The 14,205-nt window shown below is 39.9% G+C and overlaps 1 protein-coding gene across 1 annotated transcript in view; it reads left to right on the forward strand.

Annotated features, from left to right (window-relative positions):
• The window catches only part of TTN (titin), a 281,802-nt gene that overhangs the window by 21,920 nt on the left and 245,677 nt on the right, over nucleotides 1-14,205 (forward strand). Inside the window, 18 exon segments of the mRNA XM_060016520.1 lie at nucleotides 1,162-1,443; nucleotides 1,704-1,769; nucleotides 2,483-2,741; nucleotides 2,958-3,018; nucleotides 3,131-3,346; nucleotides 4,267-4,409; nucleotides 5,656-5,861; nucleotides 6,407-6,640; nucleotides 6,751-6,995; nucleotides 7,826-8,082; nucleotides 8,200-8,364; nucleotides 8,461-8,629; nucleotides 8,737-10,430; nucleotides 10,576-10,857; nucleotides 11,424-11,690; nucleotides 11,788-12,060; nucleotides 12,161-12,424; nucleotides 12,518-12,778. Coding sequence (XP_059872503.1) covers nucleotides 1,162-1,443; nucleotides 1,704-1,769; nucleotides 2,483-2,741; nucleotides 2,958-3,018; nucleotides 3,131-3,346; nucleotides 4,267-4,409; nucleotides 5,656-5,861; nucleotides 6,407-6,640; nucleotides 6,751-6,995; nucleotides 7,826-8,082; nucleotides 8,200-8,364; nucleotides 8,461-8,629; nucleotides 8,737-10,430; nucleotides 10,576-10,857; nucleotides 11,424-11,690; nucleotides 11,788-12,060; nucleotides 12,161-12,424; nucleotides 12,518-12,778 — 5,344 coding nt within the window.

Genomic DNA, 14,205 nt, shown 5'->3' on the forward strand with positions numbered 1-14,205 from the left:
GAAGGAAGAAAGTATCTAATGGGTGACGTAGGGTATCTTTGCCGAAAGCCAATGTGGGCCTCTTTTTGATGATGTCTGTTTGCTTTCACAGTGGACTCAGAAGCCCCTAAAGTCTGAAACTTGCCCAGCAGGGTGAGCCTAGGCTAGCAGTTGGTTATATTACACCTCTGAGAAGACAAAAATCCATACAGGCTTCTTTCCTTTCACATTTTGTAAAAGATGATGTGTTACGCAGTTCAGCTTTCCTCATTCTGTGAGACATTTCAGAGTAACTTAAATGAGAATTGATACCAATAATAAAGACAGACGTTGAGAAATCATGTGTGCGTATACTCACTGTAGCAAAATGGAGAGGTGGGACTGTGTGGTAGTTGGGCTGGATTGTGGAATCACACAGCCCTGGATAAGTACCCTGGCCGCTGCCCCTTATTAGCTCTGTTATCAGGGGCAAGTTAGTACATGTAAAATCCTTAGCAAGTTGACAGGGCCTAATAACCCTCAGTGTTAGTCACAACTGTTCTTACTTTACACACCCAAGGCATGGAATCTAAACTTTGTACGCTTCAAAGGATTGTAAGGTATGTTTAATACCTACATTTGGGATAGTCTCAAATTACTATGGAAACCAAATAACCATGGACAGCAATAGAATAAAAAGAGTAAGGAAGCCCTTAAGATATTTTTCTAAGCATCTCCATTTTCACCTTTCACACAGATTTGTGGCCGAAGCCTAAATGTGCTATTTTAAAGTAGTTCTTAGGAATTAACCAAGTATTTAAATTTTTTATTATTTTTGAATTTCCCACCGTCGTATTTTCAAATACAGCTTCATTGGGATGGTTAAGTGAAAATTCATGACCGAGTTTTAGAAGACCTTCAGTCCCTTTATGATAAGAGCATAAAATAAGAAGCTCTAAGTATAACTCTGTAAGGAAGGTTTTCAGATACATTTTAGAAACTGGCAGGAATGACAAGGAGCTTTATAACTGGCTTATCTCTGACATTTCATTAACTATAAAAGTGATAATGAGAACAATAAAAAAGGGACCATATAGGAAAGAGACTCAGACTCACCCCAGGAATACTAGTGGCAAAGCAGTTCCGAGTAATGACTGGGATGACAGTTAAGTGACTTTATTTTCTGACTCCGTTTCTATTCAGGCATCAATAGCTGGTAGCGCTATTGCCACGTTACAAAAAGAGTTGTCAGCCACACATTCCGCTCAGAAGGTCACCAAATCTGTGAAGCCACCTACTGTGAAGCCCGCTGAGGCTAGAGCGAGAGCAGAGCCCACCCCTTCACCCCAGTTCCCCTTTGTGGACACACCAGAGACTTTTAAGAGTCAAGCTGACATTGAGGTGAAGAAGGAAGTCGGGGTGAGCATCATTGGTGGCGCAGCCCGTGAAGAGCACTTCGAAGTACTGCACGAGCGTGAAGCCAAGGTTGGTCACCGGAGCGCCCGCTGTCTCTTGATCCATTCCTGTGGAGGACGGCTAGGCGCTTGGCCAGTCTGTGCTACAGAAGTGGTCAGCCAGGTGTCCTGCCTTTCTCCATCACCGTGCTTGCACTTCATTTTATTGAGCATGGTGTGGGTCGGAGCTCTTTTTCTCAAGTTATTTTTATAATTTTGCATATGCTAAGAGCTTATGAGGCTTCCCCTAATTTCCTGAGCATTTTGTAACATCCTTTGTAAAAATTGTAGGTGACAGAAACAGCAAGAATACCTGCACCTGTTGAAATCCCTGTTACGCCACCAACTTTAGTCTCGGTGAGTAAAGTTGATTGTGTTGGATCATATGCATATCTGATCAAATAATTTTCATATATGCAAAGATCAGTTTCTCAAACTGGAAAATTGCACGAGTGCATTTACAAGTACTAATTTTAAGACCACATACTGTTTGGCAAGGAGAGGGGGAATTCTGTGTGACAGCCATCAGTCATGTATTCAACAGATTTAATGAGTTTCTCTTATGCGTAAGGCACTATCGCAAGACCAATCTGGCCCTCTTTGAAATCTTTGTCTTACTATCAGAGAAGATGTACGTAAATAAGCGTAATGAAATGTAGAAGGTGATAAGCACTTCAACAGAGGGAGCGTCTGGAGGAAAGCTAGATTACTTCCAAGTGAAGGTAGCATGGAAAGCTTTGCTGAAGAGGCAGCGTCTGCTGCTGAGCCTTCAAGCTTTGTTAGGATTTGAATATGTGCAAAACACAGAGGGTACAGAGTTGCCCCATTATATGGTATTAATACAGTTCTACCCTATGAACCTGGAAATGCCTTACATTTATTTCAGATTGGGGATATTCCAATTTCCAAGGGAGTTTCTCTACTAATATTTCTAGAGTCTTGATATTAAGAAAGCGTTTTATGACAATTAGAGTGTGCAAGGTCAAACCACCCCCACATTTGTTACAACACATAGAGATGATTCATGAATATGCACATATATCAATACTTCCTTTTTCTTCTCTCTTTAGGGCTTAAAGAACGTGACTGTTATTGAAGGTGAATCTGTCACCTTCGAGTGCCACATCTCTGGATACCCATCCCCAAAAGTGACATGGTACAGGGAAGACTACCAAATAGAAAGCTCCATTGATTTCCAGATAAGCTTCCAGAGTGGAATTGCTCGTCTTATGATTCGTGAAGCCTTTGCAGAAGACAGTGGGCGATTTACTTGCAGTGCTGTGAACGAGGCTGGGACTGTCAGCACATCCTGCTATCTAGCTGTGCAAGGTCAGTGGCCACACCCCCACCAACCTTCCACACATGCCGTCGCTGTCGCCTGACACTTCTTTTCACCATACGGTGTCTGCACACCTCGTAATGGAGCGCCCTTTTGGAATTGAGGGGTTGATTATGGGGTCAGCTTAACTGTGATGCTAAGCAGAGGTCACTAATGAAACAAACTAAATATCTGACTTAACAAGAGAAACTTCTGTCTTTTTGTAGTGTCAGAAGAGTTTGAAAAGGAAACAGCTGTGGCTGAGAAAATTACCACCGAAGAGAAACGGTAACACGCTTTTTGCTAATGAGTTTTGCTGTAGTACCGTTTTGCTTTTTCATTCCTTTCGTATTGGCAAATTGCAGTCCAGAAGCTAATATGAAGGGAATTCTCTTTCCAGCTTTGTGGAATCAAGGGATGTGACAATGACAGACACTAGCATCACAGAGGAACCAGCAGGGCCTGGAGAACCTGCCGCTCCTTTCTTTATTACAAAACCAGTGGTACAGAAACTGGTAGAAGGCGGGAGCATTGTATTTGAATGCCAGGTTGACGGCAACCCAAAGCCCCACGTCTACTGGAAGAAGTCCGGTGTTCCTCTAACCACTGGATACAGGTATTTTTATGGCTGAATGATAGCGTTCTCTGTGATTTGTCTGATATGTATATGAAGCCAAGAGAGAAGTAGGATTTACCTACCCCACCATCCCTCAAAGGTAGGCTCTTTTGTTATGGAGGCTTCATAGTGCGCTTTGAGGTATCTTCATGTTTTCATATGAAGTCTTATTGAGAAACAAAGCTCTGTGACAAAAGTGGATGGAAGATGCATTTCTTTATGTTCTATTTTGATTCACTTATAGTGCTAGTGAAATGGAGAAAATGGTGTGGATTTTTACACACACGACATATTCTTCTAGAAGGGATTGGAAAACAACTTTCAGTAAAAATGCTTAGTAAGTAAGGCACTAAAAGATAAAAGAAAAAGGGTCATGTAATGAAGAAGAAAGATAGTTATACATGAAAATCTATGCTAATAAATTTACTGCAATTGAACATAAAATTAGGTTTGAATTTCCCGCAACTTAAACAATCTAAAAATGTAGCCATCGTATCTTGAGAATAAATATAGTGTACCAAAGGCTTCATATTGAAATGTTTAAAGGAATTTATTGTTTTGATTATTCATTTGATCTTCACATAAAACAATGGACAAAATAATGAGCAAAGAGAAATACCTAAGTGCTTAAATGGCCTCATCATTTGCTAACATAAACACTGAAGGCCCTTATTTCCATACAGTTGATTCTACTAGTATTATAGTTTATTATCTATTTTAAAGAGTATATTACTGTTATTTAAAATGAAAATTTTAACTTGCTTGGCCCACATTACTCATGCTTATGCATTTTGCTCAATTTTCAGCAATCTGATATTCTATGGTGGAGCTTAGTCCCATGTTTAGGATCATTGAATTTTATACAGATCCACATAAGGGTTACTTATGGCTGAATTTTTTGTGTGTTCATTTCCGTAAAGATACAAAGTGAGTTACAACAAACAAACTGGCGAGTGCAAACTGGTGATTTCAATGACATTTGCCGATGATGCTGGAGAATACACTGTTGTTATTCGTAATAAGCATGGAGAAACTTCTGCATCTGCCTCCTTGCTTGAAGAAGGTGAGTGCAATTCTAAGTGGTTCCGTGTGCACAATAAAAATGGAAATGCAGGGAAGTAGCAGTGCCGTGTGATTGTCAAAAGGCCTGTTGCTATATCCTGGTTCTGATACTGGCTGTGTCCCCATCTGACCCATCTCTTGGCCTCAGCTGTATAGGAAATGTTTTAGATCACACAGCCTCCAAAGCCATACCAGTGCTAAACTTAGAAGGTTCTAACAATAGTTTCTTTTCAGTACATTTATTTCTAAGCATATAATGCCTTTGAAAATGCAGGGATTCTAAATCCAGTTGCCTTTCAGATCCAGACAGATATTAGTGATCGCAGGGCAGACAGGGGCAAACTGGAGAGAGTATACGCCCTGCCTCAAGGGGGCAGTAGCTCCCCAACTCCAGTACATTGTTGCCAGGCATGCAGTACCAGGCTCAGTGTTGCTAGAGCTTACGATTTTTTTTTTTAAAACATCTTTATTGGAGTATAATTGCTTTACAGTGGTGTGTTAGTTTCTGCTGTATAACAAAGTGAATCAGCTATACATATACATACATCCCCATAATTCCTCCCTCTTGCGTCTCCCTCCCACCCTCCCTACCCCACCCCTCTAGGTGGACATAAAGCACCGAGCTGATCTCCCTGTGCTATGCAACTGCTTCCCACTAGCTATCTACTTTACATTTACATTTGGTAGCATATATATGTCCATGCCATGAAGCTTCTGATGTTTTAAAGAAAAGCTAGAAATCAGAATTTTCAATATTTATAAGTAATTTGAAAAAAAAAAGTGTAATAACATTTAGGTTAAACAAAATGTATCTGTGGGTCTCCATTATCTTTGCCTAGATGTTCACATTTATAGTGGACCATCCACGTTCTGTCTCATTTGAGCTGCACAAAACTCCTTAGGGTTAGGATATTATCCCCATTTGGCAAAGCACTCAAGACCCAGGAAGATAAATGAATTGCCAAAAGCCACATGGCAAATTAGGAAGACCTCTAGGGTTGATCCCAAAGGACTGACTACTAATATAAAATTCTTTCTACAATAGTAGTGGTGCCTTGACTTCTTAACGTAAGTTTGGGTTTGAAATTCAATCTAATTAGTCTATACTGAGCACTTTGATAGTAAAAGTTGGCAGATCTGGCTTTTGGTTATCAACTTTCCGTGGTGTAGGACTTGCTTGAGTGAACAGTGGCATGGAGGCTTTTTCATAAGAACATTAAAAATTAACTTATGTTCTTAACTCCTAGCTGATTATGAGTCACTGATGAAGTCCCAGCAAGAAATGCTTTACCAGACACAAATGCCTGCATTTGTGCAAGAACCTAAAGTTGGAGAAATAGCACCTGGCTATGTATACTCTGAATATGAAAAAGAGTATGAAAAAGAGCAAGCCTTAATTAGGAAGAAAATGGCCAAAGATACTGTAATGGTCAGAACTTTTGTGGAAGACCAGGTGAGTATAACAATAATGACCAAGTCAATCACTTCATACAGTATACTTTCCTCCCACAATGCCCCTCTTTTTGTTTGATATTTTCATTTTCAAGTGATAGGTGAGGGTTAGACTACTATAAACATGTCCAGGTTCACTGCTGACGAGGTTCCTTAATCTTCATAACATGTTGCACACATGACTTTAGAAATAGGAATTACATATAAGCAGGAAAAACAAATACTAGCACAACCAAGTTCATTACTGCCAACATTTTTTCATCGGTAGGCTGAACATCGCCTATATAACCCATACTCTTAGAATGTCATTGACCCAAGACACCACAGCATGAACTGACAAAGATGACTGGAATGCAGATTTAAAAACAAAACAATGACCCATCTAATTCTCACTGAAAAACAAACAAGCAAAAACAAGAGCCTTCTAGATTTTTCTTGCAGTTAAAAATTTTAATCAAACCTTATCTCTGAAATGAATACTCTTAAGGAATTTCTATCAGTCGGCATATATCTTTTTAATAAACTGTCATCTTTTTCACTGCGTAGGAATTCCATATTTCTTCCTTTGAAGAGAGACTTATTAAAGAAATTGAATACAGAATAATAAAGACTACATTAGAAGAACTTCTTGAAGAAGACGGAGAAGAAAAGATGGCAGTTGACATTTCTGAATCTGAAGCCGTTGAAGCAGGATTTGATTTAAGAGTCAAGAATTACAGAATTCTTGAAGGGATGGGTGTTACTTTTCATTGCAAGATGTCTGGGTATCCATCACCCAAGGTAAAATATAAACATTGATCATACCTCCATGCTACAATGAAGACATGAATAGGTTACAGTGTAACCATTTTCTCTAAATTATATTGACATATGCATGATATTATTTGCAGATTGCATGGTACAAAGATGGCAAGCGCATCAGACATGGAGAGAGATACCATATGGACTTTCTACAAGATGGCAGAGCTAGTCTGCGCATACCTGTTGTTCTTCCGGAAGATGAAGGCATCTATACCGCGTTTGCCAGCAATATTAAAGGAAATGCAATTTGCTCAGGGAAATTGTATGTGGAACCCGCTGCGCCACTTAGTGCTCCGACTTACATGCCCACACCAGAGCCAGTGAGCAGAATCAGGTAGACTCGTGATAATTTGTGTTGACTAGTATTGAAATTGTTTAAAACACCAAATATCTCTGTAGCAAATTGCTATTGTGTGGCAGAAAAAATTGAAGGCTGAGATAGCACAGAAATTTGCCATGCGCAATACCGGCAGTTGCCCAGTTTTTATTTCTTGCCCCTACGTAAGCTGAGAAAAGCATTTTCATTGTGGAGCATATTATTTATTTTGCCAGTGCTGTAGCTAACGTAGTGAAAGCTATAAAGGTGTATTTGACATCAGATTTTACATATGTTACCCTAATTTATACAACAACCTTGCCTTGGAGGGATTATCATTGCTATTTTGGAAGTGGGAACACTCAGCTTCCCTGACCCTGTGAAAATTGCCTTAGTTCACCCAGCCTGTGTGGTGGTGTCAGCACTTGAAATCCAGTCCAAGCCAATCTGGCTGCAGTATATAGATGGAGTTTGGGATTTTTTCAAATATAATTTCTATGTTTTTCCTCTTCTGGGATAAAGAAGTATATTTTTCTTTTTCCATAAATGTATTCACGTGGTTGTTTAAGCAACCAGCATTTATTGAAATATTTTGGTAGTTGAACCAAAAAGGTTCGGTAACTAACTAAACCCAGTGGTGAGGGAGAGACAGCATTAAGGACCATTCTAAATGAACAGCATAGCTTTGGGGGCAATAATAATATATTCCGTTTTGGATCCCAGCAAGTTTGAGGTACCTTTTAATATGTACACAAAGTAAATTCTAAAATAACATTAAGAAAGAGCTTTGTCTTGCTGAGTTTTCTCTATGCCTCATGAAAATATTCTGCTTTGCCTTTCTTTTTCAGGTCCATCTCTCCACGTTCAGTGAGCAGATCTCCGATACGCATGTCCCCTGCACGGATGTCCCCTCTACGGATGTCCCCTGCACGGATGTCCCCCGGACGTAGGCTGGAGGAAACAGATGAGTCACAGCTTGAGAGACTGTATAAGCCAGTCTTTGTGTTGAAACCTACTTCTTTCAAATGTTTAGAAGGACAGACTGCCAGATTTGACTTAAAGGTCGTGGGTCGACCTATGCCAGAGACCTTCTGGTTTCATGACGGTAAGTAAAAGTTTTTGCTCATAAATCATTAAACACAAAAATAAGCTTATGTGTGTGCCTAACAATTTAAAAATAACTATTTTAACATGTTTTCTTTTTTACTCTATTTTTTTACAGGTCAGCAAATTGTCAATGACTATACCCATAAAGTAGTCATTAAAGAAGATGGTACCCAATCACTAATTATTGTCCCTGCAACACCCAGTGATTCTGGAGAATGGACTGTGGTTGCCCAAAACAGGGCAGGAAAATCATCAATTTCAGTGATTTTAACCGTGGAAGGTATTTGCTCTGAAGATTAAAAAAGAAATTACCTTATCACCTGGGTTATAAACAGGTAGTTCAGCCCTACTCAGAATCATGACCTTTCTCTTTCAGCTGTGGAACATCAGGTAAAACCAGTGTTTGTGGAAAAACTGAAAAATCTCAACATAAAGGAAGGTTCCCGACTTGAAATGAAAGTCAGAGCTACGGGTAACCCCAACCCTGACATCATATGGTTGAAAAACAGTGAGATCATTGTACCTCATAAATATCCAAAAATCAGGTAAGTTTGCTTGAAAAATAATAAAACTAAGCTCATTACACAAATCCAGTAACCAAGGAAGCCACAACTACTTCTGTACTGATGATTAATTTTCCCACTTTTAATAGAATCGAAGGAGCCAAGGGAGAAGCTGCCCTTAAAATTGACTCCACTGTCAGCCAAGACTCTGCCTGGTACACTGCCACTGCCATTAATAAGGCTGGCCGAGACACTACAAGGTGCAAAGTAAATGTTGAAGTTGAGTTTGCAGAGCCTGAGCCAGAGAGAAAATTAATCATCCCACGAGGGACATATAGAGCAAAGGAGATTGCAGCCCCAGAACTGGAGCCCCTCCATTTGCGATATGGTCAAGAGCAATGGGAAGAGGGTGACCTCTATGACAAAGAGAAACAACAGAAACCATTTTTCAAGAAAAAACTCACTTCCTTAAGACTCAAGCGCTTTGGGCCTGCCCACTTTGAATGCAGGCTAACACCAATTGGTGACCCAACGATGGTGGTGGAATGGCTCCATGATGGAAAGCCACTGGAAGCTGCCAACAGGCTCCGTATGATCAATGAATTTGGGTATTGCAGCCTTGATTATGGAGTTGCGTATTCCAGAGACAGTGGTATCATTACTTGCAGAGCTACTAACAAATACGGAACAGATCACACATCTGCTACCCTTATTGTCAAAGACGAGAAGAGTCTCGTGGAAGAATCTCAATTGCCTGAGGGGAGGAAAGGCTTACAGAGAATTGAAGAATTAGAACGGATGGCTCATGAAGGTGCCCTTACAAGTGTGACAACCGATCAAAAGGAGAAGCAAAAGCCAGACATCGTCTTGTTCCCAGAGCCAGCGAGAGTACTTGAAGGGGAGACCGCCAGATTCCGTTGCCGAGTGACAGGCTACCCTCAGCCCAAAGTCAACTGGTACCTCAATGGGCAGCTCATCCGCAAAAGCAAAAGGTTCAGAGTTCGCTACGATGGCATTCATTATCTGGACATCGTGGACTGCAAATCATATGATACGGGTGAAGTCAAGGTCACTGCAGAAAACCCTGAAGGTGTGATAGAGCATAAAGTGAAGCTTGAGATCCAACAGAGGGAAGATTTTAGGTCTGTCCTTAGGCGAGCCCCTGAGCCAAAGCCTGAGTTTCACGTACATGAACCTGGAAAACTTCAGTTCGAAGTACAAAAGGTGGACAGACCTGCTGACACCACTGAAACTAAGGAAATTGTGAGGTTGAAAAGGACTGAAAGAATTACCCATGAAAAAGTGCCTGAAGAGTCAGAAGAGCTGCGTAGTAAGTTCAAGCGCAGGACTGAGGAAGGCTATTATGAAGCCATTACTGCTGTGGAGCTCAAGTCTCGTAAGAAGGATGAATCCTATGAAGAACTTCTAAGGAAGACAAAAGATGAACTTCTCCACTGGACCAAAGAGTTAACTGAAGAGGAGAAGAAAGCCCTTGCCGAAGAAGGCAAAATCACTATTCCAACTTTTAAACCTGATAAAATTGAACTAAGTCCTAGTATGGAGGCTCCTAAAATCTTTGAAAGAATCCAAAGCCAAACAGTGGGCCACGGATCGGATGTACACTTCCGGGTCAGAGTGGTGGGGAAACCAGATCCTGAATGTGAGTGGTACAAAAACGGTGTAAAGATTGAGCGCTCTGACCGAATCTACTGGTACTGGCCTGAAGACAATGTCTGTGAGCTGGTCATAAGAGATGTGACGGCTGAGGACTCTGCCAGCATCATGGTAAAAGCCATCAATATAGCTGGGGAAACCTCAAGTCACGCATTCTTACTCGTCCAGGGTAATTTGAATTTCTTTCATTTGATGGGTCTGTTTCTGTTTACCCATGAATATCCAGTAGTGTCTTTCTTTTTATTTTCTTTTCCCATTATCCAAATTGTGAATTTAATTTAATGTGCTTTTTTTTTTTTTCCTTTTTCTTATAGCCAAGCAATTGATCACTTTCACACAGGAATTACAAGATGTTGTTGCTAAGGAAAAAGACACCATGGCAACATTTGAATGTGAAACCTCAGAGCCATTTGTCAAAGTGAAATGGTATAAGGATGGTGTGGAGGTTCACACGGGAGATAAATATAGGATGCTCTCTGACAGGAAAGTTCACTTCCTCTCCGTCCTGACAGTTGACACATCTGATGCTGAAGACTATAGCTGTGTACTTGCCGAAGATGAAAACGTAAAAACAACGGCTAAGCTTATTGTCGAAGGTAGTAAATAATGATTTCATTCCTAAGTTTTAAAGTCCCCCTTAGTATGTGATAAAGTTAGCTATGCAATTTTCACTTCATAAAACGAATTACTTGGGAATTAAATATAAGTTCCATAGCAAGACTCATGAATTTATACTGGTAATTAAGAATATTGACAATTTGGATTTTTAATTTTTTATTTTTTTGGCGTCACTGTGCTGTATGTGGGATCTTAGTTCCCCGACCAGGAATCGAACCCGCACCCTTGGCAGTGAAAGCGCTGAGTCCTAACCACTGGACCACCAGGGAATTCCTGAAAATTTGGATTTTGAAAAGCAAGGTCATTCTGATATCTTGCTTTTAAATTTTTTATTGAAATATAATTCTGTGCTTTAAAAATAATTTTTAAATTAAGTAACTCCTTTTAATTGACAATTTATTTCTCAGTCCAGCAGTTAGATATTAAGAATATTCCTGATAGTATGGGGCGGGGGGAATAAGAGATTTACAAGGAATTTTCTCTATCCTAAGTCTAGATGCATAACTCTCCAGGGAAATTAACTTCTCCTTCTCTTATGCCTCAGGTGCAGTCATTGAGTTTGTGAAAGAACTTCAGGACATAGAAGTTTCAGAATCATTTTCAGGAGAGTTAGAGTGCATTATAACCCCGGAAAATATAGAAGGCAAATGGTATCATAATGACGTGGAGCTTAAATCCAATGGCAAGTACACAATTACGTCTCGCCGTGGACGTCAGAACCTCACAGTCAAGGATGTGACCAAAGAGGACCAGGGAGAATACAGCTTTGTTGTCGATGGGAAAAAGACAACCTGTAAACTAAAGATGAAACGTAAGCCTTCCCCTTCCTGTCAGCTTGCAGTGAGTATCGCTATGGCTTATTGATAATAAATAATCATAACATTCTTCTTTCTCCCCATATTTCACAGCCCGCCCCGTTGCTATCCTACAAGGACTCAGTGATCAAAAAGTCTGCGAGGGTGACATTGTTCAGCTTGAAGTTAAAGTCTCCTTAGAGAAGGTGGAAGGTGTCTGGATGAAGGATGGCGAAGAAGTGCAGCCGGGCGACAGGGTTCACATTGTGATAGACAAGCAGTCACACATGCTGCTTATTGAAGACATGACTAAGGAGGATGCTGGACATTACTCCTTCACCATTCCTGCCCTTGGACTGTCAACCAGTGGGCGCGTCTCTGTCTACAGTGAGTGCGACTTACATGTCTTGTTGTATGCTGTCAAGTGAGCACACGTTTCCAACAAAATTTGTATTCACAATCCTTTTGTGTGTGTGTGGTTTTGCAGGTGTTGACGTGATAACACCTCTAAAAGACATTAACGTGCTTGAGGGCACCAAGGCTGTGCTCGAATGTAAGGTCTCAGTCCCTGATGTGACTTCTGTTAAATGGTACTTAAATGATGAACAGATCAAGCCTGATGATCGCGTGCATGCCATTGTCAAAGGCACTAAGCAGCGGCTTGTGATCAACCGGACCTATGCTTCAGATGAAGGTCCTTACAAGCTGATGGTTGGCAGAGTTGAAACCAGCTGTGATCTTTCTGTAGAAAGTAAGAATTGTTCCATGTCACTTAGTATTGTTTTAAGCATTCTATTTTCCCAGTATACTAGTAACCAAGTGATTATTTTATTTTTCCCCCCAGAAATTAAAATTATCAGAGGTCTTCACGACCTTACCTGTACAGAGACCCAAAATGTGGTCTTGGAAGTTGAACTGTCCCACTCAGGAATTGATGTCTTGTGGAATTTTAAGGACAAGGAAATCCATCCCAGTTCTAAATATAAAATTGAAGCTCATGGAAAAATATATAAGTTGACGGTTCTAAATATGATGAAAGACGATGAAGGAGAATATATATTTTATGCTGGAGAAAATATGACATCTGGAAAACTTATCGTGGCAGGTCAGTACATTTATCATTTAACCTAAGTTCTTAGGTTAAAGAACTTAGGTTAAACCTTAAACCTAAGTAGGGCAGTTGTTTTAACTTAAGAAATCATTGCCCATTTCCTCCCAAATTCCCACCAGTTTCCCACTTCCTTGCCTCTGCTTATGCTGTTCTCAAAACCAATAATACCCTTGACACTATTCCCATCAGCCTAAATTCCAAATGTTCTTCCAGGAAGTCGTAGCTCAAATGCCATCTCCTCTGTGAAGCCTTCCTTGACCTTCCCATTTGTAGATCTTAATCCTCCAACCTCAGGATCACTTTATGTGTGTTTCTTTCATGACCCTGACTCATATACTTGTTTTATTCCCCGTTTCTTCTTCCCACACCTGAGTAGATGCTCCCCAAATGTGGAATTGCTTCTTTCTCATCTTTGTATAGTCCAATACGTTGCACATGATAGATTGATGAGTTAACGTTTGGACTGAGTTTTATTTAAACTCTCCTACTGTAAAGATGTATTTCTTTTTTTTATTGCTCTTGTTTCTTTCACTTTTGTTTTCTTTGTTCCCTTCATACTTTATAATGAATATTTTAAAAATATACCTCAATATATGTGTCTGTGTGTCTCTTGTGAAATGAAGTAGACCATTCTCAGCAGAAGCCACCAGCTTAAAAATGAAGAATCAAAAGTCTAAGCCAACTGTCAAGAAAAAACTAGGCATCATCATTAATTGGTTTGGTACATAACAATTTAGGTTTTGAGGAGACTAAATTGTGCAATCCGTGGTATATAAGCAAGTCAAATGGGAATAGTGTCTTCTCTGGTATGAAAGTTTCATGGTTTATACTTTATTACATTATAAGATTTCCTCACAGATTTGGCCATGAAAAAAACTTCTGAAACAGAATTTTAGATTCTGCACTTTGATATGTTTAATATAAATTACATGTTTTTAAATGTGTGGAAACAAGAAAAAACTATGAGCCTCTATGTGATTTCACCCAACATTTTTAAAGCACCTGCCATTGGCCAGGCGCTGCTAGGAACTCAGGATACAAAAATGAATACGGCATGATATTTTTTTTGAGGAATTCACAATATAGAGAGGGACAGATACATTAGCAACTAACTTGATGAAGGAGTAATTATCTCTGCCAGCGATGATAGCAGTGGAGCCAATGGGGGAAAACTTTGTAGAAGAGATGACATTTGTCAAAACAGTGATTTTTAGTATATAGGAATCCCTAATCTTCTAGAAACATTGATGACTATACATTTTGTTCAGCAAAATTTTTTCCAGTCAGATATTAGATGTATTTTCAGGAAATCATCCGTAGAAGACTAAGCAGCATGCTTTTGAGGAAGGAACTGAGTTACGGGCCGTCCATGAGCTGTGCTCCACATTAAGGTTCTCAGAGTTCTGTATAACTTAACAGTT

This window comes from Delphinus delphis, chromosome 7 (assembly GCF_949987515.2).
Source record: "Delphinus delphis chromosome 7, mDelDel1.2, whole genome shotgun sequence".
NCBI lineage: Eukaryota > Metazoa > Chordata > Mammalia > Artiodactyla > Delphinidae > Delphinus > Delphinus delphis.